General features: G+C 36.6%; 1 protein-coding gene across 1 annotated transcript; it reads right to left on the bottom strand.

The window, feature by feature from the left end:
- Positions 1-381: 381 nt before the first annotated feature.
- On the bottom strand, positions 382-24,082 carry LOC110441589 (hemicentin-1-like). Its single transcript, XM_021484780.1, has 5 exons — positions 23,897-24,082; positions 9,954-10,319; positions 3,682-3,942; positions 692-952; positions 382-392 (listed from the first exon to the last, which is right to left on the bottom strand). Exons 1-5 carry the CDS (start codon positions 23,931-23,933, stop codon positions 382-384), a joined length of 936 nt encoding a protein of 311 aa, XP_021340455.1. The 5' UTR covers positions 23,934-24,082.
- Between the last annotated feature and the right edge of the window lie 503 nt (positions 24,083-24,585).

The following is a 24,585-nucleotide window of genomic DNA, read 5'->3' as shown; positions in this document are numbered from 1 at the left end:
ACCTGTACTTTGTTACATGGTAGACAGATTAAATGGGGAAATATCCTCTTTATCATTCATTTTTACCTGTTGTCTTCGTTTTTGGGGTCGCTTACAGAATAGTTTAAGCATGGAAACCCGAAATAAACGTCAATGATCTTTCAGCATGTTTTACTGTTCTGTTATTAAACTGATAGTTCGGTGATATTTTCTAGTTTACATTGAAGAGATAAAATTCCGGAAGTCAGTTATTTTTTTTGACACAAAATGTTGTTGATTGATGAATGGGTCGGCAGGAAATTGTACGTAATTAATCCTGTTTTAATATTTAAATGTAGATAAAACTACCAACCTTTTAAATTATTAAGTGTTGGCATTGTGAAAATTGGCAATTAGAAGGGATTACAAGTCAACTGTAAAATGCATATCGAATTATCTTAAAAGAAATAGGTAGTTGCTTTTACATATAATAATATAATGTGGTATGAAACCCGCTGCGTCTCAACTATTTTATACCAAGACTGTGTTTGTTTGTTAGGATGGATGGTTATACGTCCGCTTCACTACTGAGTAATTTGGATCGAACTCAGACGATATTTAGCCAGAAGTTATTTGTTTGTTTGAGTGTTTTACATCGGCTTCACTACCGAGTAATTCGGTTATTTAGCAGACAAAACATTTTCAGATAATCCACACCAGTAAATATACATACATTTGACGATGACGGTGACCTCACTAGATGTCTGACTCCCGTATTCGTTACTGGCCGTACACCTGTATTCGCCCGTCTGACCACGTTGTATGTTGTTGAGATGAAGACCTGACCCTGTTGTGTGGGACTGTCCATTCTTTGTCCATCTGTAGGTACAGACTGGGTTACAGTCAGACGAACACGTGACGGTAGAGATAGTTTGTCTTTCTGTTAAAGTGTAGGATGTAGCTGGTGGTGACAAACCCGCAGCTGATGGACCGTCTAAAATAATAAAATAATCACCATACATATTGTACGAGAAGTCTTTGCTTTTGTCCTATTTAATCTGTTTGCGGATATAATCCAATCTCATTCTTCATGGTCAATTTTGTCCACACACAGATGGCCCTCTCTACCTGTTATAGGTGTTCGCTGTTAATCTAAATAGAACAAATCATATTGCTTTTTGACATTTTGAAACCTAAACTGAACTGTTCTGTAACAATATCATTTTTAAGGAAAATTCATTATGTAACGTTTCCCCTATATTTTGCACCAGTCACACTAGATATTCCGGCGAGTATACTTACCTCAACGGGGTGGTTCAATATTCTAGTATAGATGCCAATATATACAGATAAGTTAATCTAGCTCTGAAACATTGCCTATGTCCGAGCAATCACTACTTGTGATCATGTACGTTTTGTACTAATAAATACATACTGGGGATATATACAAAGCATTGTTATTGTAACAGTAACTGCAAAAAGCCTATGTATAGAACAATAAAAAACCTATTACTAATCTACATTAGCGTTCCTTCCACTGATCGCTCAGAACGTGCTTATATGCAAACACGCGGTCGAACGCTCGCTGACCTCTCACTTCTCGACCACCCTTCCTGTTCTCTGGCGATAGCTCGGATAGCTCAGTACGGCATATGTCTCGCTACAATGTTAGCTCGGCAGCACTATATGTACCTATATTGTACAATCTATAGAACTCCTCTTTCTAACCTTGAGTTACCCTGACCATTCGGTGGTCCCTATAACTCCATATAGCCATCTAACGAGCTCTCACAGTGCCCTTGATCTATTAATGTAGCTGACTCGAAGCAACAGTATAGCTCGCCCTCGTAAGGTATGATACTTTCGATTGAGCGATCGTAATGGGTAACAGTCTTATTCAGACATACCCCGTCATTGAAATCTCGCTCTTTAGTATACTTACAACTAGCAGGTAATGGTTTGCTCTCTTGTAGCTTCCGACGCTGAATGGCGGTGCACGCTGGCCGAGTGGTCGTTGCCTTGACCGACAGGCCGATAGACAGTGGCCGGATGGCGATGCACGCGCGTTTTGGCCGGCTTATATACTCATAGGCCGCGCCCTAGCTGTCAATCACACGAGATTGTCCCCATCACCTAATTGTTTTGACCGGGGCTAGGTCACTGCCAGCTCTACTCTATGGTGTACATTGCACAGGAACACGACGGTTTACAAATAAAAACTACTCTGTAGATTCATCATAATAAGAATAACTTCTTATCATTTCTTCATTACTGTGTAGTTTTTGCAGAAATATTTTTTGCAAACGGACATTAACCTTATGACTTAAAAGTTTAAACATCTGACAGATGTGGAGTAACAACGCAAGTGAAGTGTTAAAATCATACGTCATTCTAATGTTAATTCAACATTAAATCAGGTTTGAAAATATAAAACTTCAACATAATGTCGCAACAATTTTGAATACTTTTACTATAAATGAATGGTCAGTTTAATATTATTATAGCGTTTAGGCTATTTCAAAATTATATCAAAATTCTTATCCTGTGAACATTGCCAACGTGTATCTGACGCTCAGTCCTATTGTGAAAAAGCATAATGTTATACTGAAATTCGAATTTTAAGTTGTATAAAGGTAAAAGCAAGAGATCCCAGAGGGATTTTGGCGCCCACCATTGTACAATCTTCATTTGTTTTATGTCAGTTCTCTTCCTTTCTCTTATCTGCTTTATCAGTTTGACTGTCCGCCATCTTAATCAATCTTTTTATCAACCTCAAAAGTACACATGCAAAACTCAGGACCGGGGGAATCTATATATCAAATTTGAGAAATATTCATCCAGTAAACTCTGAGAAAAGGCGATAACAAACTTAGTCTGCAACAAGATAGCCGGCCGATATGATTTGATATGCATAACAAAGAACAAGTGAAATTTGAGAAAGATCCCTCCAATACTTTTTGAGCAATAAGGTTTAACAACTAATACGCCCAAATTAAATATGACCACCTCACAGCCATCTTGTTTTATCAATCATCCCCAAGATTTGAAATGCGGAACAAGAAACCATTTGGACCATATACAATTTGAGAAAGACCCTCAAAAACTATCTGAAAAACAGCGCTAGTAAACTAGTTCCTAAATTCAAGATGGCTGCCTGTCTGTCATTTTGGTATTTTGATAAATCCCAAAAGACAATATGCATAACTATGGATCATGGGGAACTTTCATGCGAAATTTTAGAAAGATCCCTCCAGTTTATCACGACAAATAGCGCTAACAAACGTTAACTTTCAAATTAAATATTGCTGCCTGTCGGCCATTTTGGTTTCAATCCCAAAACACGATATGCATAACTAGGGATCATGGGGAACCTTTCAGTACTTTCTGAGAAATAGCGCTAACAAGAATTGTTGAACGGACGGAATGACAGACGGAATGACGGACAGACAACGGACTGCGAACGGATGGTGATTTGAATAGCCTAACATCTGATGATTGTGGGACACATATACTCATTATCAACGTTATTTAAAAAAAAAAAAAACACACACACACATTCAAAATAACGCGAATAACGCTTGTATACGTCTTTACAATGCAGTTTCCCTCAAATATAAATTTAAGTTAATCCCATAAACCAAAACAAATCAAGAAGCCTTGCTTGAATAGCGTATCTCTTATATTTTCTTTGACTAAACAGTGTTAAATGCTGATATAACTTACACATCACAGAAACAAATACACGTGTAGTTAACTCCCCGGCAACATTCCTAGCCGTACATATGTACGTCCCGTGTTCTGATCTGTCCAGTTGTCCCAGTGACAACACATCTGAGGCAGTAAAGATGGGGTTGTCAAGTTTTGTCCAGACAAAGGTACAGCCAGGTCTACAGTCAGCTGTACAGGTGATGTCCGGTAACGTGTCCCTCTCAGTTTTGGTGTAGTAAATGGCCGATGGGGACAGGGTAACAGTACCAGGACCATCTACAATACATTATAAACATTGTGTATTGGACAAGCAAGCCTTCTAACAATGAAGACAATATAAGGTTTATAATTTTTTGGAGCAATTTGCTCTTTTATCAAGACACAGAAAAAAATACACGGAAAAACACAGAACACTTACATTACATATAAACAAAATAGAAATATAATATGTGTGTGCAAACAATAACACAGACATTTTAACATATCGGGAGATTGAAGAGTAAAGAAAGATGCTGAAGCTGGACAAAAATGTCATCGATTTGTCAAGTGAAAGAAAATTCAAAATTCTTGAAATATAATTTATAATAGGTACATATCTGTAAATATCTATTCCTGCGAACTATTTATTGAGATGAGGGTAAGGTATTACAGTGTACAACTAAGTGACAAAAAAAAAGGTCGCACAATGACCCAGGGTAGACTAATATAATATATCACTCTTGTGCGATGTAGACAGAGATATCTCAACCAGAGGGTGAGACTTTTTTTTAGGTGCACCGTACTATCAGCAATGGCGCATTAATTTTGTGTAAAAAAATCCACAACGTAAATAAAAAAATAGCAGTCATAGTTACATTCAGATATTTAATACATTAAATGTAATTGTTGATAGTAATGTTAAATGTTCCTCCAATGATTGTTGTTCCTTGGAATATACTCGGGATTTCACATTCATTGGATTTAGGAACGCTTTCATGTTCGCACAAGGACATGCTGTTGTGCGCTATAGTCACACGTCTAATGTTTGTTGACTGTTCGTTTGACATCGGCCGATGTGAGGTTGGTGCACTAGACCCAGTGTGTCGTCCTATGTCCATGTGTACGGTTTAATTTGAGCGATTGGTCATTGAGAGAAGAGACGACATCCTATGTTTTTGTTTATTGTTGACTGTTCTGTAATTGTTCCAATACATGTGTGTACAAGTAATGATGTAATCGGTTTTGATAAAAGTGCACAGGTTCACAGGTCATGATGAAAGAACTGCGTTGTCTGTGACGTAATAGCGCGTGCCAGCTGTCTTGATCGAGGCAGATCAAATCAGGTTAATATTTTCCCTACCGAAACGGGAATGTACCTGTGAAGTGTGGGAGAAAGTAAGTTGAACTCCAGGCCTAAGTGACGTGACTCTTAACTCTTCTGGTCAGTCACAGTCGTCCAAGTCATGTTCGAGATGGGTTGTTTGCTACAGCATTTCAGCACTCTGCTCTTCAGCAATATTCGATCGTATACATACATGTATATGTTACTTTCTGTGTTCTGTATGCTTGTCATGAGAGATCACTCTCCAAATATGTATGTAATATTATGTATTATATTGATGTATACTTAAATACCGGAATAAAGCTGAATTGAATTGAATTGAATGTTGGTTAGTTTACCTGGCGTAATGCTCACTTTAAGCAGAGCGGCCAGAGCGAGGACAGCTATACCAATACAAATGTATACCTACCCAGCATAGAGATCGAGAGATGTAGCGGGCACTAAAGCCAAAAACAGTAAACGTACGTACCCGTGTATACAATATAAGTGTAATTCATTTAAGTGTCTATTGAATAATATATCTAATCAACGTAATATTTTTGTTTATTAGTAAAGTTAATATTTTGAAAGTCTCTGTACATTTATATTTCGGGCGTGGTCAATTTAGTAGACAAGCAATATCTAAGAAGCAAGTTTTTAATATGTGTGTGTATTGTTTTATTTATATAGTGTGCACTGTTCTGCCCCGGTCACACATTCAGGGAGCGGACACAAGATTAGCCAAGGATACGATCCAGCACCATTCGTGGCAATCTGTACTGGACGGTGCAGTCCGTGTCAAGTGATGTCGTAGTGAAAATCGGAGGTGTTAAATCTGCTTTATTTTGATATTTCCAGACATTTTTTTTTCTTCAGATTTTTACACTTTTGTTAATCCCAAAGTTATGAACACTTTAGACCCTGAATTTTTAACAACCTCATACAAGTTTTAGTAGAGCCAGTTAGTAAGCTGGTGGCTTCTATTTTAACCCAAATTCTGACCGCTGAGGTCCAGCCCAAGTTAGAAAAAGCGCTAACCGACATTGTCAAAACTGACAATTTAATTGGAAAATGTGCGAACAAAAAGGTCGATACAGTAGTAAACGACAAACTCTCTACCATGGAAAGACAAATCATACTCAACGAAAATTAGATTAAGGTGTTACTTGACAAAATTAACCAGCTTCAGACCAGCCGTAACGAGCATGCTGATATCTTAGATGAGCACGAGCAGTATTCCCGGCATACGTGCTTGGAATTAATCAACGTAAATGTTTCTAACGGTCAAGATGCTAACATCTTTGATCCCCTAGATGCCGTGATGGATATATATATAAAAAAAAATATCTGAATCTAAAAGCACAATATAGATCAATTTCACGATGCCATATTCTGGGCCCTATTTCAGAGGGAAATGTTTCGGCTATCGTCCGTTTTCTTCGGTATATTGAACATGAACGAACTCAATAGACTTAGACACGAACAAAAGATAAATTATTTCTGGACACGTGACGGACGGATATTTGCAAAAAAATCTCCAGACGACAGAAAGTTTATGGTATCTACATAGTAATTAACCCTTATTACCTTGAATATAAGTGAAGGTCATACATTTGAACAAACTTGGTAGCCCTTCATCCCAGCATGCTACTGACTTAATATCATCACCCTGGATACTTTGCTTATTCAGAAGTAGTTTTTTTTATATGTTTGACTTCTGTGTTATTGAATATGGGTGAAGGTCATTTATTTAAACAACTTGGTAGCTATTCTTCCCAGCATGCTACAGATCCCGTCACTTGCATAGATATTGTGAATATGGCTATATTTAAAGTATTATAATAACAATACCGAATTTCTCAACAGTTCGAAAATTCGTATTCAATGGGTTTTATAACTATTCTATGCATTTTTGCTACTAAAAATGATTTACTCTTTAATATTTTGTTCCGTTTTCATAAATGCCGGATTAGGGAAATATAGGCAGTTATCCGCCATAGGTCTTTGTGAAAAAGATATTTAATCACGACAACAATAAGATATTGTTCAGGTAGCGTCCCAATTCAGCCGTTTCCAGCCGAATTTGTCCCGATTCTCACGTTCTCAATCCGAATCTGATCCGATTTGTATCTTCTGCATGGTAAAAAACGAGCGAATCTGTCCCGACAGCGTCCCGATTCTCCCGAACGCGATCCGACAGAGATCAGACAGTGACCGAACAGTGAACAGACGCATTCGGCAAGATCTGGACGCAATCTGGACCTAATCGGCAAGAAACGGCAATGAAAAATGTCTCCAAATATTGCGCGTTCATCACTATAGCGTCCCGATCCACAGGACACCATCAAGACACCGTCCAGACAACACAGGATATTGTTACGATTTTGAACCGATACAGCAGAATCTGTCCCGACATTGTCACGATTGTAATCCGTCTAGACAAAATCGGCTGAGTTTCCCGAATGTTACGGGACGCACCTAACTGTCGGGAGTGCTGGCTGACCTCTCTGGATCATTCCCGATCCGTAGGTCTCTGTTACTAACGTATACGACTGCGTTCAGACAATAAAAGGACATTCCAGATCATTGAGGATAGTAATCCGACTTTTTCGCTTTTCGTGTCGTATCGCTGTCTGATCTCAAACGGGAGCCATACTCGGCACTGTGTGAACGCCGCATAACGCAGTTAGCTTGTGACCAGAAGAAGTTTGGTTTCAACAAATTTTATTGTATAACAAAAGGATGAGACAACAGGCAGTGAGTGCCTATATTGATCTTCTCCTGAAGAAGTGAACGGTGTAGGTATGTTTCCACGTTCAGATACACCTTTTTTTCTAAATATTTAGGCATGTGATAATTTTCCTTAATTAAGTGATACATATTTTTTAAATAAATGGAACATTTTATTGATATTCTAATAACATACTTTTTTATTTATCTTCTATGGAATAATGTCAACAAATCCCTGTACGCGTATACAGTACAGCTACGCTTTGTAGTTACAGAACACCATTTTACATTATAATTATGAATTGTTTTACCATCCAATTGGCACTTGCATTTTTATATATTATCTAAATACAAACAAATGATGCCGAAATACAAAATATATGGGAATGTTGCGTCAGAATTAAAAAAGGCAAAACAAAAAAATGACCTGTTATTATCGCAAAGATATTACAGAACATGCTGGAAAATTCATCGTCGAGGAAAGTCTCATTTCTTTTAAATGAAGGAGGACTGCAGCACAAAGTAAGGAACGCAGTACACGTGTAAGACATGCTTTTCGAAAACTATATGTAATTTTACCATTCCAAGGTGTGTGCTTTTTAAAAAAAAACATGTAACGGCATGACGTAGGCAGTAGTAATGAAAATTAAATCCTTTTAAACTTGTTGGTTATGATTATACGATCAATCCGTATTTTTTTAGTAGGTATGTACTAAACAGAATAAAACATGCCTTTTTCAATATCACATCCAGTATCAACCCTCGACCAATATCAGCTGATATTGGAGTCTCGTGTTGATACTGAGTGTGCTATGGAGAAAGGCATGTATTATTCTCTATTTACATATTTGACCCATGTGACATTGAATATGGGTGAAGGTCATTTATTTGAAGCCATGTGAGCTGATTCAAATTAAGTCGTGGAATGAACACGCGAGCGCGAGAGTTTGTATACTGATTACTTACCGTGGCAGGTCCGTGGTGCTCCATGCGAGTTCGTACTAATCCTTGCCTGACCGTTTTAATTCGTGCTAACCCGTACTAAACCATACCGAACCGTTGCAATCCGTATCACTCCCCGTTGTCAACTAACTTAAACCATATCTGTAGTCAAACCGTGGTGCATATTCTGGGGTCATCCGTGAGTTTCCATCCGTAGTGGATCCGGCTAGACGATCCGTGAATGTGAATGTGTGACCGGCGTAGAATCAGTTAAACTGAGGACGCGGCGGACTTTTTTCCGAGAAAACCTTCTTCACATTTTATATATTTGTAATTATGTTGAATAATGAGATAAACTGATATTTTTATAAAATATATAGATTGAATATCACAGTTGCAATGTAGACATATTCAACTATTATAACTAATAATTAATGTGACTGGCTACGACTAGGGATATGATTGGCATGTTTTATCTCATCGTGTGAGTGTATGAATGTTTGTATCATTATGTATAGTTATATGATGTCTTTCATGTTACAGGGTTTTATAAGTAATTGACCAGTAAACAACGAACCCGGGAGTTGTCGTATATCAAGAGTAAAGACGACTTTTACATCAAAATAAAATAAATGAGTTTCTTATTAATTCCTAAGTACTTTCACATCTTTACAGGGGATTTGGTTATTCAAGTTGACAGAACAACAACACGACCTAGAAAATGATGACGTCATAATAAATTATGACGTCATAATACTTCATATTACACCAAAACAAGCAATACACTTTGATGTCAACGTTTGCGGAAATACTAATTTGCAGTTACAACAGTTGGTATTTCGTTACAGACATGAGTATAGCAACATACTTTTCGAATGAATTTGTATTATGTATTCATGTGTAAAAGGGAGAGTAGAGTGATTCGACCGGGGATCGAACCTGCGATCCAATACTTCCTAGTCGGACGTTCTACCACTGAGCTAAAGGGAAGTTCCCCATAGCTCGAAGCTAGCAGTTGACAATTAAAATATGACATTCATAAAACAATATGAGCGGATTTTGATATATACTATTGATTCTCCTATCATCTTTATACAAATTTCATCGGGATTTATCTTTTGCACTAAAAGGATATATTTTAATATTGACAGTTAAAATCTGAGATTGTCACTTTTTGACACAACGAATTTAAAGTTCAAAACAACTGTCACAGATCATTGTATAAACAATATCCAACTCAAACATGTATAGCCATTCTGAAGTCAAACTATTATAGATGGATTCTTTTTTACAAACACAAACATGGTAAACTTACCGACCACGTTAAGTGTGTAGTCAGGACTGGTTACAACAGCGCCAAGTAGCCTTGCGTTGGTACGTTGACAATACCACACAGATCCATGGTCTCCTGTCTGTGGCTGTATGACCCACTGGAACACTGTACCATAGAGAGTCGAGGTGGTAGTACAGGAACAGACATCCGGGCTACAGAGGACATGAGTAGTAGTAGTAGTAGTGTTGTGGCACTGACCACCACTTACTTGTATACTACCTTGTATAGCAGTCAGGTCAGGGCGGCGGTACAACTGGACTTGGCTTGCTTCCTCTGGTACGTCACACTTCAGTGTAAACTCACTCCCGGGGATAGTGTACTCAGACGACCCGGTCAGTGTTACAGCATCTGTGTTACAAGGTAGTTTATAATGAAAAAAGGGACGTATTACAGACAAGATTTACCCTAGAGTTAAAAGGATCCATCGCATCATATCGTTTCCTCCCTTGGGTATAGGATCGAATCATTTTGGTTGACTGTATAGCGATACATTATAAAATTACTGAACTTAACACTAATTTCTTCACTAAAAAGTGTACATACTATTTTCAATTTCTTAAGTAAATATGTAGTCAACTGTGCAGTCATACCCAAAAGTTCTAAACTCCTATACAAATATATTTTCATAATATTAACCTTTTAAGACTATGACAAAACCCTGTAAAATCCTGCACTTACTCATTATGAAGTTGATTTTTTCAAGCAGAAACGTGTATCATGATACGTATCGTATCGTAGGCATCGTACCGCATTACGTATCGTATTGTGAGATGTACCTGTACGTATATATACGTATTCGTTAAATCATAGTATGATGCATACTTTCATGAACCCGCAAGTTATCTTGACTGTTGTCACCACATAGATTACTTCGCATAAAGTGGTTTAAGGTATGGGGTCAATGACCTTTACAACAATCATTATTTGCATATTTGTTAAGTTGTTCATTTATTGGTTTTACAAAAACTTAAGATTAAATTTGTGTGGTGTTTGGGTTCTTTTACAAAAGACGACAAGTACTAAATGCCTTCATTTCAGTGGGTAATTTATTTCTCCTATATGTGGTACCGGTGATCAACTGGTATTCTCATGATGGAAGGTTATATTTCTGTATGTAATCTGGGAGTATGTCGATGTTGCCTATAGGTTAAATGATTAAAAACGTAAGGATAAAGAAGCGAAGAAAACATTAACGCGGGAAATATCACGCAATGCGACAGGTGTCAGAGGTCAGTTTGTCACTGGTCAAACAGGTATACAATAGCATACACAATTATGCCACACTCACATTCATTCCAATCAAAACGAAAGTAACATACGAGACTAGGCGACAGCGATTGCGGATGCGGAGCTCGGATTACAAATACAAAGCTACGACACAACATTATACAAAGTAATGCTGATTAGACTCAATATAGTTTAACTGATTCTTATGAAAATAAAGAATTGAAATAAATTGACAAATGTAGAAGGGTGCCACGTTTGTTTCCGTCTGATACTTACATACATAAAAATGCATACATGGAAAGAACAAAATCAAACAAACAGTATATTTTTGAAAATGCATATCTTTTCGGCTGGCTGGAAAACAAATGTACGGTGTATCAGTGTACAGTGTATCAGTGTACGGTGTATCAGTGTACAGTGTATCAGTTTATCACATGCCTATGCAATCTTACGATAGTAATACATCATTTTGTCAGATGTGCTTCCTGTCTGCTTGTATCACACATGTGCGATACAAGATCCTGTATCACCACAGTAGCCGGAACTACTTTTTGGGGGAATTCCCTCTACTGACACCGCTAAAATCTAGCCACTGGTATATTTTCCGTAGCAACTATCACAGGTGGAACATTCAACATAAACTTCCAAATATCGTCACAGTCGCGTACAACATTCACATTCATCAACTCCAACGAAATACCGACCAATTGTTGACTCAGATGATGAAGATTTTATCTAGATTTCTTGTGTTTTCTGACCTTGGCGCGTGCTGTGACGTTGCGAGACTTTGTGAGAATTTATAATGATCGATATTTAAACTTATATGAATACACGAAACGTTATGCCATTAAATGTGTTGCATTTGAATTATTCTTTGTTATTTTGTATTTAACCATTAATATTTAAAATGTTGTACACCCAAAGGTACAGTTCAGTCTCAAAACGGCTCTTATCATTCACAGGTCCTGTGAACCATGCAATGACTTTTTTTAAAGCCATGTAGTGATTTATTTTGTTTTCTATATCTCAGAATTATAAAAAAAAAAAAAAACTTTAATTATACAAGAATGTATTAAATAAAAATGAAAAATGCATTATCATAAAAAACACCAAGAAAATGCTTTTTTTAATAAAACACAAGTTTCTTATAAAAAAAATCCTGGCATTGCGTCGACCTGTGTGCCGATGGAAAACGACAAAAAGAGGAAAAACATAAATCTGCATTTAGTCATATCAGATAAAATTCCCAATTACCATGGCTACAATAGGGTTAAGTCATGTGATAAAAGCAAAACCACTCATATGTGTTGTTTTGCCTATGTATCAATGTACAGTGTATATGTCATAGACTCGTATGCGTGTGAAGCGCACTCGTGATATATTACTCCGCCACCACAAACTAATGCTATCCGAGTACTCAGATCAACACATATGTGTTGTTTTGACTATGTATCAGTGTAAGTGTATCAGTGTAAGTGTATCAGTGTAAGTGTACCAGTAGTGTATCAGTGTATCAGTGTATCAGTAGTGTATCAGTGTACAGTGTATATGTGTACAGTATATCAGTGTACAGTGTATCAGTGTACAGTATATCAGTGTACAGTGTATCAGTGTACATTACATCAGTAGTGTGTCAGTGTAAGTGTATCAGTGTAAGTGTATCAGTAGTGTATCAGTGTACAGTGTATCAGTAGTGTATCAGTATACAGTGTATCAGTGTGCAGTGTATCAGTACACGGTGTATCAGTAGTTTATCAGTGTAGAGTATATCAGTGTACAGTATATCAGTGTACAGTGTATCAGTATACAGTGTGTCAGTGTATAGTATATCAGTGTACAGTGTATCAGTGTACAGTGTATCAGTAGTGTATCAGTGTACATTGTATCAGTGTACAGTGTATCATTAGTGTATCAGTGCACAGCATATCAGTGTACAGTGTATCAGTAGTGTATCAGTGTACAGTGTATCAGTGTGCATTACATCACTAGTGTGTCAGTGTAAGTGTATCAGTAGTGTATCAGTGTACAGTGTATCAGTGTATAGTGTATCAGTAATGTATCAGTATACAGTGTATCAGTGTGCAGTGTATCAGTGCAAAGTGTATCAGTAGTTTATCAGTGTAGAGTATATCAGTGTAGAGTATATCAGTGTACAGTGTATCAGTGTACAGTGTATCAGTGTACAGTGTATCATTATTGTATCAGTGTACAGTGTAGCATTAGTGTATCAGTGTACAATGCATTATTGTACAGTGTATCAGTGTGCAGTGTATCAGTGTACAGTGTATCAATAGTGTATCAGTGTACATTGAATCAGTGCATATTGTATCAGTAGTGTATCAGTATACAGTATGTCAGTGTATAGTGTATCAGTGTATATTGTATCAGTGTACAGTGTATTAGTAGTGTATCAGTGTACATTGTATCAATGTACAGTGTATCAGTAGTGTATCAGTGTACAGTGTATCATTGTACAGTGTATCATTGTATAGTGTATCAGTAGTGTATTAGTATACAGTGTATCAGTGTGCAGTGTATCAGTGTACAGTGTATAAGTAGTGTATCAGTGTACAGTGTATCAGTGTACATTGTATCAGTAGTGTATCAGTGTAAGTGTATCATTGCACAGTGTATCAGTGGTGTATCAGTGTACAGTGTATCAGTGTACAGTGTATCAGTGTGCAGTGTATCAGTAGTGTATCAGTAGTGCATCAGTAGTGTATCAGTGTAAGTGTATACGGGTACATTGTATCAGTGTATCAGTTTACAGTGTATCAGTGTACAGTGTATTAGTGTACAGTGTATCAGTACTGTATCAATATACAGTGTATCAGTGTTCAGTGTATCAGTAGTGTATCAGTGTACAGTGTATCAGTGTATAGCGTATCAGTAGTGTATCAGTATACAGTGTATGATTGTTCAGTGTATCAGTAGTGTATCAGTGTAAGTATATCAGTGTAAGTGTATCAGTGTACAATGTATCAGTAGTATCAGTGTACAGTGTATCAGTAGTGTATCAGTGTACATTGAATCAGTGCATATTGTATCAGTAGTGTATCAGTATACAGTGTATGATTGTTCAGTGTATCAGTAGTGTATCAGTGTAAGTATATCAGTGTAAGTGTATCAGTGTACAATGTATCAGTAATATCAGTGTACAGTGTATCAGTAGTGTATCAGTGTACATTGAATCAGTGTATAGTGTATCAGTATATAGTGTATCAGTGTACAGTGTATTAGTAGTGTATCAGTGTACATTGTATCAGTGTATAGTGTATCAGTAGTGTATCAGTGTACAGTGTATCAGTAGTGTATCAGTGTACAGTGTATCATTGTACAGTGTATCAGTGTATAGTGTATCAGTGTACATTGTATCAGTAGTGTATCAGAAGTGCATCAGTAGTGTATCAGTGTAAGTGTATACGGGTACATTGTATCAGTGTACAGTGTATCAGTGTACAGTGTATTAGTGTAAGTGTACCAGTAGTGTATCAGTGTATCAGAAGTGTATCAGTGTACAGTGTATCAGTGTACATTACATCACTAGTGTGTCAGTATAAGTGTATCAGTAGTGTATCAGTGTACAGTGTATCAGTGTATAGTGTATCAGTAATGTATCAATATACAGTGTATCCGTGTTCAGTATATCAGTAGTGTATCATTCTATACTGTATCATTGTGCAGTGTATCAGTGTACATTGTATCAGTAGTGTATCAGTGTAAGTATATCAGTGTTAGTGTATCAGTGTAAGGTGTATGAATAGTGTATCAGTGTACAGTGTATCAGTGTAAGTGTATCAGTGTAAGTGTACCAGTAGTGTATCAGTGTATCAGAAGTGTATCAGTGTACAGTGTATCAGTGTACATTACATCACTAGTGTGTCAGTATAAGTGTATCAGTAGTGTATCAGTGTACAGTGTATCAGTGTATAGTGTATCAGTAATGTATCAGTATACAGTGTATCAGTGTGCAGTGTATCAGTGCAAAGTGTATCAGTAGTTTATCAGTGTAGAGTATATCAGTGTACAGTGTATCATTGTACAGTGTATCAGTGTACAGTGTATCGGTGTACAGTGTATCATTAGTGTATCAGTGTACAGTGTAGCATTAGTGTATCAGTGTACATTGCATTAGTGTACAGTGTATCAGTGTGCAGTGTATCAGTGTACAGTGTATCAATAGTGTATCAGTGTACATTGAATCAGTGCATATTGTATCAGTAGTTCATCAGTATACAGTATATCAGTGTATAGTGTATCAGTGTATAGTGTATCAGTGTACAGTGTATTAGTAGTGTATCAGTGTACATTGTATCACTGTACATTGTATCAGTAGTGTATCAGTGTACATTGTATCAATGTACAGTGTATCAGTAGTGTATCAGTGTACAGTGTATCATTGTACAGTGTATCAGTGTATAGTGTATCAGTAGTGTATTAGTATACAGTGTATCAGTGTACAGTGTATAAGTAGTGTATCAGTGTACAGTGTATCAGTGTACATTGTATCAGTAGTGTATCAGTGTAAGTGTATCATTGCACAGTGTATCAGTGGTGTATCAGTATACAGTGTATCAGTGTACAGTGTATCAGTGTGCAGTGTATCAGTAGTGTATCAGTAGTGCATCAGTAGTGTATCAGTGTAAGTGTATACGGGTACATTGTATCAGTGTATCAGTTTACAGTGTATCAGTGTACAGTGTATTAGTGTACAGTGTATCAGTACTGTATCAATATACAGTGTATCAGTGTTCAGTGTATCAGTAGTGTATCAGTATACAGTGTATCATTGTGCAGTGTATCAGTAGTGTATCAGTGTAAGTATATCAGTGTAAGTGCATCAGTGTACAATGTATCAGTAGTATCAGTGTATAGTGTATCAGTAGTGTATCAGTGTTCATTGAATCAGTGCATATTGTATCAGTAGTGTATCAGTATACAGTATATCAGTGTATAGTGTATCAGTGTACAGTGTATCAGTGCACTGATACACTGTACACTGTACACTGTACATTGTATCAGTGTATCAGTATACAGTGTATCATTGTGCAGTTTATCAGGAGTGTATCAGGGTAAGTATATCAGTGTAAGTGCATCAGTGTACAATGTATCAGTAGTATCAGTGTATATTGTATCAGTAGTGTATCAGTATACAGTGTATCATTGTGCAGTGGATCAGTAGTGTATCAGTGTAAGTGTATACGGGTACATTGTATCAGTGTATCAGTGTACAGTGTATCAGTGCACAGTGTATTAGTGTACAGTGTATCAGTACTTATCAATATACAGTGTATCCGTGTTCAGTATATCAGTAGTGTATCATTGTATAGTGTATCACTGTGCAGTGTATCAGTGTACATTGTATCAGTAGTGTATCAGTGTAAGTATATCAGTGTTAGTGTATCAGTGTAAGGTGTATGAATAGTGTATCAGTGTACAGTGTATCAGTGTAAGTGTATCAGTGTAAGTGTACCAGTAGTGTATCAGTGTATCAGAAGTGTATCAGTGTACAGTGTATCAGTATACATTACATCACTAGTGTGTCAGTGTAAGTGTATCAGTAGTGTATCAGTATACAGTGTATCAGTGTGCAGTGTATCAGTGTACAGTGTAGCATTAGTGTATCAGTGTCCAGTGCATTAGTGTACAGTGTATCAGTACTGCATCAATATACAGTGTATCAGTGTTCAGTTTATCAGTAGTGTATCAGTGTAAGTGTAACATTGCACCGTGTATCAGTGGTGTATCAGTACAGTGTATTAGTAGTGTATCATTGTACAGTGTACCAGTGTATACTGTATCAGTAGTGTATTAGTATATAGTGTATCATTGTGCAGTGTATTAGTGTACAGTGTATCAGGACTGTATCAATATACAGTGTATCAGTGTTCAGGGTATCAGTAGTGTATCAGTGTACGTGTAACATTGCACAGTGTATCAGTGGTGTATCAGTACAGTGTATTAGTAGTGTATCATTGTACATTGTATCACTGTACAGTGTCCCAGCAGCCCATCAGTGTACAGTGTATCATTATACAGTGTATCAGTGTATACTGTATCAGTAGTGTATCAGTGTAAGTGTAACATTGCACCGTGTATCAGTGGTGTATCAGTACAGTGTATTAGTAGTGTATCAGTGTACATTGAATCAGTGCATATTGTATCAGTAGTGTATCAGTAGTGCATCAAGTGTACAGTGTATCAGTGTAAGTGCATCAGTGTACAATGTATCAGTAGTATCAGTGTACAGCGTATCAATAGTGTATCAGTGTACAATGTATCAGTAGAATCAGTGTACAGTGTATCAGTATACATTACATCACTAGCGTGTCAGTGTAAGTGTATCAGTAGTGTTTCAGTGTACAGTGTATCAGTGTATACTGTATCACTAGTGTATTAGTATACAGTGTGTCATTGTGCAGTGTATCAGTGTGCAGTGTGTCAGTTCAAAGTGTATCAGTAGTTTATCAGTGTAGAGTATATCAGTCTACAGTGTATCAGTGTACAGTGAATAAGTAGTGTATCAGTGTACAGTCTATCAGTGTATAGTGTATCAGTGTGTAGTGTATCATTGTACAGTGTATCAGTGGATAGTGTATCAGTAGTGTATTAGTATACCGTGTATCATTGTGCAGTGTATCAGTGCACAGTGTATTAGTGTACAGTGTATCAGTACTGCATCAATATACAGTGTATCAGTGTTCAGTTTATCAGTAGTGTATCAGTGTAGAGTGTATCAGTGTATAGCGTATCAGTAATGTATAAGTATACAGTGTATCAGTGTGTAGTGTATCATTGTACAGTGTATCTGTACAGTGTATCAGTACTGTATCAATATACAGTGTATCAGTGTTCAGGGTATCAGTAGTGTATCAGTGTAGAGTGTATCAGTGTATAGCGTATCAGTAATGTATAAGTATACAGTGTATCAGTGTGCAGTGTGTCAGTTCAAAGTGTATCAGTAGTTTATTAGTGTAGAGTATATCAGTGTAAAGTGTATCAGTGTACAGTGTATTAGTGTACAGTGTATCATTGTGCAGTGTATTAGTGTACAGTGTATCAGTACTGCATCAATATACAGTGTATCAGTGTTCAGGGTATCAGTAGTGTATCAGTGTAAGTATATCAGTGTAAGTGCATCAGTGTACAATGTATCAGTAGTATCAGTGTACAGCGTATCAATAGTGTATCAGTGTACAATGTATCAGTAGTATCAGTGTACAGTGTATCAGTGTACATTGTATCAGTTTTGTATCACTGTACAGTGTATCAGTGTACAGTGTATCAGTGATCATATTCAAATAAACAGAAGTTAGATACCAGTGGTTTCACTTTTCATTGTCAATCTACGGTGAACATTTCACCGTAGTTTATGAGATGTGTACGGCTTGCTGACAAAAACAGTTATTTTTAAGCAGTTTTGTAAGTTACTCGATCCAAAGTAAGAAATTATTATTTGCCCATCACTAATATCATTTCGTCCTTCAAATACAACAATTCCCAGTTGTTATATGACTGATATGGCGAAAAAAACGGCACTGGATTTGCTACGGTTAACTTAAAGTTTCTATGACCTATACCATCAACGTGGCCGATAAGGGTTAAAATAGATCCAATGTTGGTGTTGCTAGTTGTGCAATTTCAACGGCGTAGAATAGCGCGGATAGGTTTTCTTTGTTGCCATGGGTACGTTGGAGTTCACGTTATTGAACGTTACACCGGCGATCCCAAACATCTCTATTATAGGCAGTTTATTGTTAATGGACCGTTCCGTCAGGAAACTGGTCACTTGCATGCAATACTTTTTTTTTTAAACGGCAACATACCATTAGTCCGTTCTAGTTTATCCATAGCAGTTCATGGACTACCTATCAAAGTGCTTCCCTAAAGCAATACATGAAGCGCATGTGTCTATGTTTGCTAACTTTCGAGTGTCTGAAGAGAATGTATATCATCTTTACAACCTCTGTCACTGTTATGTTGTTGTACAGAGGATTCAGACCCAGGCATTGTATGACAAACTGTATTACGATTGTAAACACACATAGCACATGTTGTTACATTGGAGCCATCTTGGAGAATCCCCACCGGAAACGAGGTTGTCGACATAGTTCATATCAGAATGCATAACGCCTACTGTAGTCTGTTTCACATATGTAGTACATATGTATGTATAACTCCACAGTCACTGACAAGGCCTTTTTGCGTAAAGGTTTCTTTTGTTCCAACCAGGCAGCAAGGCGAAGATTAAAATATAACAATATATTGTATAGGTTGTTGATAGCAGTGTAACGATTTGAAGAACTTGTAATTCCTTCTTTTTACAAATTGTGTGTCAAGATGATATGAAAACATTCTCAGTTTATAGGAAATAGCCTGTCTACATACGCTCTATGTTTCAAGATAAATATATTTATCACATAATGTACTGTGTTATCCAGTGAATATACTCGTGTATTATTTCTTTTGCGTATTAAACCATGTAATATGACCTATCAGCCATGTGATTGGTTCTAAGTTTAAATTGTTTCAATTGCGAGGTCACGCCTAGGACATGTACATGACGTCACAAACTTACGCACTTGAGTCAAAATGGCAGTTTTTTACATTTCAAAGTTGCATCAAAATCGCCGTTTTACACGAATAAATGCCACAAATCTTGACTATGTGAAAACAATGATCTTACACTCGTTTTCATTTCATATGAAAGTTATGAAACTCGTCACGAATTTTTCATTTTAGCTCGCCAGAGGCTCGTTAAATTGAAAATGCTTAGACTTGTTTCAAAAATCTCATATGAAATAGAAATTCATGTAAGATCCTTTATATATATAAAACAAAAGACAAGAGTTTATTCATTCATGTTGACAGAACAACAACACAACACAGAAAGTGATGACATCATGATGCATTGTGACATCACAATACAACCTACCAAAATTGACACCAAAACTAACAATGCACTTTAACGTCAACATTTTAGGAACAAAAAGTACGGTGTTACAAAACTAGATATGTGTTTATAAAGCTAGAGGCATGAGTATAGCAACATATATTCATGCAACAATCTGTGCTGTTAGAACAATTTAAACCAGGTTTTAATATATCGATTAACATTGATTATTTTGACTCTCGCTGTACAGTGTCTTCTGTAGCTTGATATAAAGGAACTACTTGGAACTTATAATTTGCACCAGGATGTATTTGCTTATCAACAGGTAAAAATCAAGGATGGCCACTTTTTGTCTGTAGTCTATGAAGTGTCATACGTTGACATAATTCACAACAAGTTTGTCCAATGTAAAATTCAGAACAATTTGCAGAGATCATTGCATAAACAACATTCCGAGATAAACAGTTACTTTATTTTTTTTCCATTTTTGAATATAAATTCTTCAACAATAATACTACCAAAACCACACCTTCTGATGTTACAATAGACATATATATATCTACATCAGTACCATCTTTTAATTTAACAATACAAAATTATCTATTTAAATCAGTACCCTTTTCAGATGTAACAATACACTGGTATATTTACATCAGTACCGTTTTATGATGTTCAATAGAGATTTTCGGCGGTAATTCTAGCGCTGCTTAACTAAGGACTCATTTAAAACTGAGTAGACTGGAACAAGAGGAGTAAAGTATCTTGCTCAAAGATACAACACAGAGCCGTGCCGTGACTCGAACCCGCAACCCTTCGGTCACGAGCCCGGCGTCCTACCACTAGATACACAGGTATATATCTACATCAGTGCACTCTTCTTATGGTACAATAGACAGGTATATGTCTACATCAGTATCATTTTCTTTTGTAACACTTAACAGGTATAAATCTACATCAGTATCATTTTCTGATATAACAATACACAGATATTTATCGACACCAGTAGCATTTTCTGATGTTAAAATACACTGGTATATATCTGCTGTAAATATTGTACATTTTATCATACATAGTATCTTGACCATATGTAAGATAAGCTTCATGCTCAATATATTATCAAGAATAAATAAAGCCTTCAGTATCTACACCAGTACTTATTTTGTATTGTAACAGTAGAGAGGTATATGTTACGATATACAGGTATATATCTACATCAGAACCATCTTCTGATATCACAATAGAGCGGTACATATTTCCATCAGTACCATTTGCTGATGTTACAATACACAGGTATATATCTACATCACTACAAATGTTTAATGTTACAAAAACAGGTATATATCTACATCAGTATAACCTTCTTATGTTACAATAAACAGGTATATACCTACATCAGTACCATTTTCTGATGTAACAACACATATGTATATCTATACATCAGTACCACCTTCTGATGTTACAATAAACATGTATATATCTACATCAGTACCCTTTTCTGATGTTACAAGAGGTCCAGAGGGCCTGTATCGCTCACCTGGATATCTAAGCAAGCATGGCAAAACATTCTCCAAATGAGATCCAAGGGAATATGCCAGACCCCAAGGCCAATCATTGTAGCATATCTGTATTAGATTTTTCATGTCCAGCAATGTTATGTATGGTTATGGGGTAGGGATCTCAACTGTTTCCAAGCTGTGACTAAGAAACTAGGTCCATATGGGTTAGGTCAGACCACAGGGTCTATTCTAATATAATGACTGCATTCTTCTCTTTATACTCAGCAATTGTATATATGGTTATATGGTGGGGATCTCAAACATTTCCAAGTAATAGACTTTGTTTGCCCCACTCCTTATCCCGAGGGGTCAGCCCCACCATTTGTACAATTTTGAATCCCTGCCTCCTATGAAGACTTCCGACCAAATATGATCGATATCCATGGCATAGTTCTACAGAAGAAGTCGTTTATAGTAATATAGCCCAACCATTTGTACAATTTTGAATCCCCACCATCTAGGGATGCTTCCAGTCAAATATGGTTGATATATATCTCTTAATTCCAGAGGAGAAGTCGTTTGTAGCAATATAGCCAAATTATCCCCTTTTGGCCCCGCCCCTCAACCCTCTGGAGGGTCAGCCCAAACATTTGTACAATTTTGAATCTCCACCATCTAGGGATGCTTCCAGTCAAATATGGTTGATATCCATCTCTTAGTTCCAGAGGAGAAGTCGCTTAAAGCAATATAGCCACATTGCCCCCTTTTTGCCCCGACCCTCAGCCCCCTAGGGAGTCAGCCCCACCATTTGTACAATTCTGAATCCCCACCACCTAGGGATGCTTCCAGTCAAATTTAGTTAAATTTCAATCAGTGGTTAAGAAGAAGAAGTCGTTTAATGAAATTGTTGACGGACGGACGACGACGGACGGACGGAGGACACGGTATGGCATAAGCTCACCTTGGTACTTAGGACCAGGTGAGTTAAAATTAACAGGTATATATATACATCAGTACCATCTTTTGATGTGACAATACACAGTTTATATATCTACATCAGAACCATCGACTAATATTACAATGAACAGGGATATATCTACATCAGTACTATTGCTGTTGTTATAATAGACAGGTACATATCTACATCAGTACAGTTTTCTAATTTCATGATAGACAGGTATATGTCTACATCAGTGCCATGTTCTGACGTCACAACAAACAGGTATACATATACATCAGTACCATCTTGTGATGTCACAATTGACGGGTATATATCTACATCAGTACCATATTCTTATGTCACAATAGACATGTATATATATACAGTGCAGTAAATACCATAATGCAACAAAGATACCTGAAGATTTGAAATGAAATGAAAAAGTGCATGTACGCTCATGACCTCAATGACAAGCATCGAAGACTATAGAAGCGCACAAGGCAAAGAATATGTATCCAGAAAATATCTCCTTGCAATGGTTATTCAGTTTTAAGATTATGCATTTTACCCTCTAATCGCTTCTTAAGGAGTATGTCAGACATTGTTTCGTATCAAGCTATTGCATTAATATTGCGATTACTCGTGATGTTTACTGGTAACTAGATGTCAAACAGAACTTCTCTCCGTGCCATGTATACGCTAGCTGAACGACTGACTCCTTTTTGCTAAGTGTGACCATATATATAGTATTCAACAGTTGGGTGAATCTGATGTAAAGCAAAAGGCTATGAGTTTCAAGGCTTTCTACCATATTGTTCAGTTTTACTAAATATCAACATATCGGTGACTAAAGGTCATAGGTAAAAGCGGTCATCATTATCAATGTATGACATACATGGTTTTAATTATCCCAAAAAAACAATATGAAAGTTATCAAATGTCATAAATCAATCGAAATGTTCATATAATTGATTCCACATTAACATAAATGGACATATGCTTTACTACTATAAAGGATATAATCTTTCGGTTTTGGATATTTGGCTGCCAATACTTATGAGGTAAGACAGAAAGGGTTATGCTTACTATGTGCATCGATCTATACTTTTTTTGAGAAGGAATCGGACAAAAATTGGTGCAAGCGCGGAGACAATAAGCTGGGTATGCATATCATTATTCAACTAATGTGTCATGTTGCACTACATGTTACCTATGTGTTGATTACTTGCAATACATTGTAGCACACACATTATGAACATGTACTCTAGAAACGTAATAATCCGGTAATATGAAGATCAACATATTGAACTTTAATACAGGTACAATACATGCAATACGAAATTAAATTAAAAAAAAACACATAACTTACCTGACGATGACAGGAATACGAGCAGTAGAAATAACATGTCGGGCTAATTATCCGTCATGTAATTACATTATATAAGCCGTACTCCGTGAGATACCGATGTTGTATTTCACAAACACAAATAATTAACTCTGTAAAAACATATCATGTCAAATACGGGCTCCAAACTTCCTTGTCCGTATGACTCGATTACACATAATACGTAAAAATTTGGTCGTGTGTATACATGTGTGTACAGCTACCAAGTATATCCTTGTATCATATATATTATTAAATGGGGGAAGACACGCTATGAGCCCTACATGACCTATATAATTATATATAGTTGTTTATAGAGTTTATAAATCTAAAACAAAATCTGCTAATAGTCTAGTTGACATCACTCGAAAATGAGTTCAATTCAATTCCAAAAAGTGCGCTATGTAGCTGTACACAAGTACGGACGAAGATAGACCGAAGTCTGTGGTAAGTCCCATAACACTTATATGAAATATAGCCAGTACGGTTTGTAAACTTCATTTTTCTTGTCAAAAACATTAGATATTTCCTTCTGACCTGGCAACGAATCGAATAATATATCGCGTTACGGTACATACATGTTTATATGCAATGAAAAACGCACTGCAGATTATCCAATATAAAGAATGAAAACTAATACTATTCCTGTACACAAAAGCAAATTAAAGAAAATA

This window comes from Mizuhopecten yessoensis, unplaced genomic scaffold (genome assembly GCF_002113885.1).
Source record: "Mizuhopecten yessoensis strain PY_sf001 unplaced genomic scaffold, ASM211388v2 scaffold716045, whole genome shotgun sequence".
Classification (NCBI taxonomy): Eukaryota; Metazoa; Mollusca; class Bivalvia; order Pectinida; family Pectinidae; genus Mizuhopecten; species Mizuhopecten yessoensis.
The sequence above is the reverse complement of the archived record's forward strand: the minus strand, read 5'-3'. Positions and strand labels throughout refer to the sequence as shown.

Excerpts from the sequence above, each read along its gene's own strand:
- LOC110441589 (XM_021484780.1), bottom strand. The coding sequence starts at position 23,933 with ATGTTATTTCTACTGCTCGTATTCCTGTCATCGTCAG. Across the intron at positions 3,943-9,953 it reads CTACACACTTAACGTGGTCG|ATGGTCCTGGTACTGTTACC; the intron begins GTAAGTTTACCA and ends AATGTATTGTAG. Across the intron at positions 953-3,681 it reads TGTATTTGTTTCTGTGATGT|ACGGTCCATCAGCTGCGGGT; the intron begins GTAAGTTATATC and ends TTATTATTTTAG.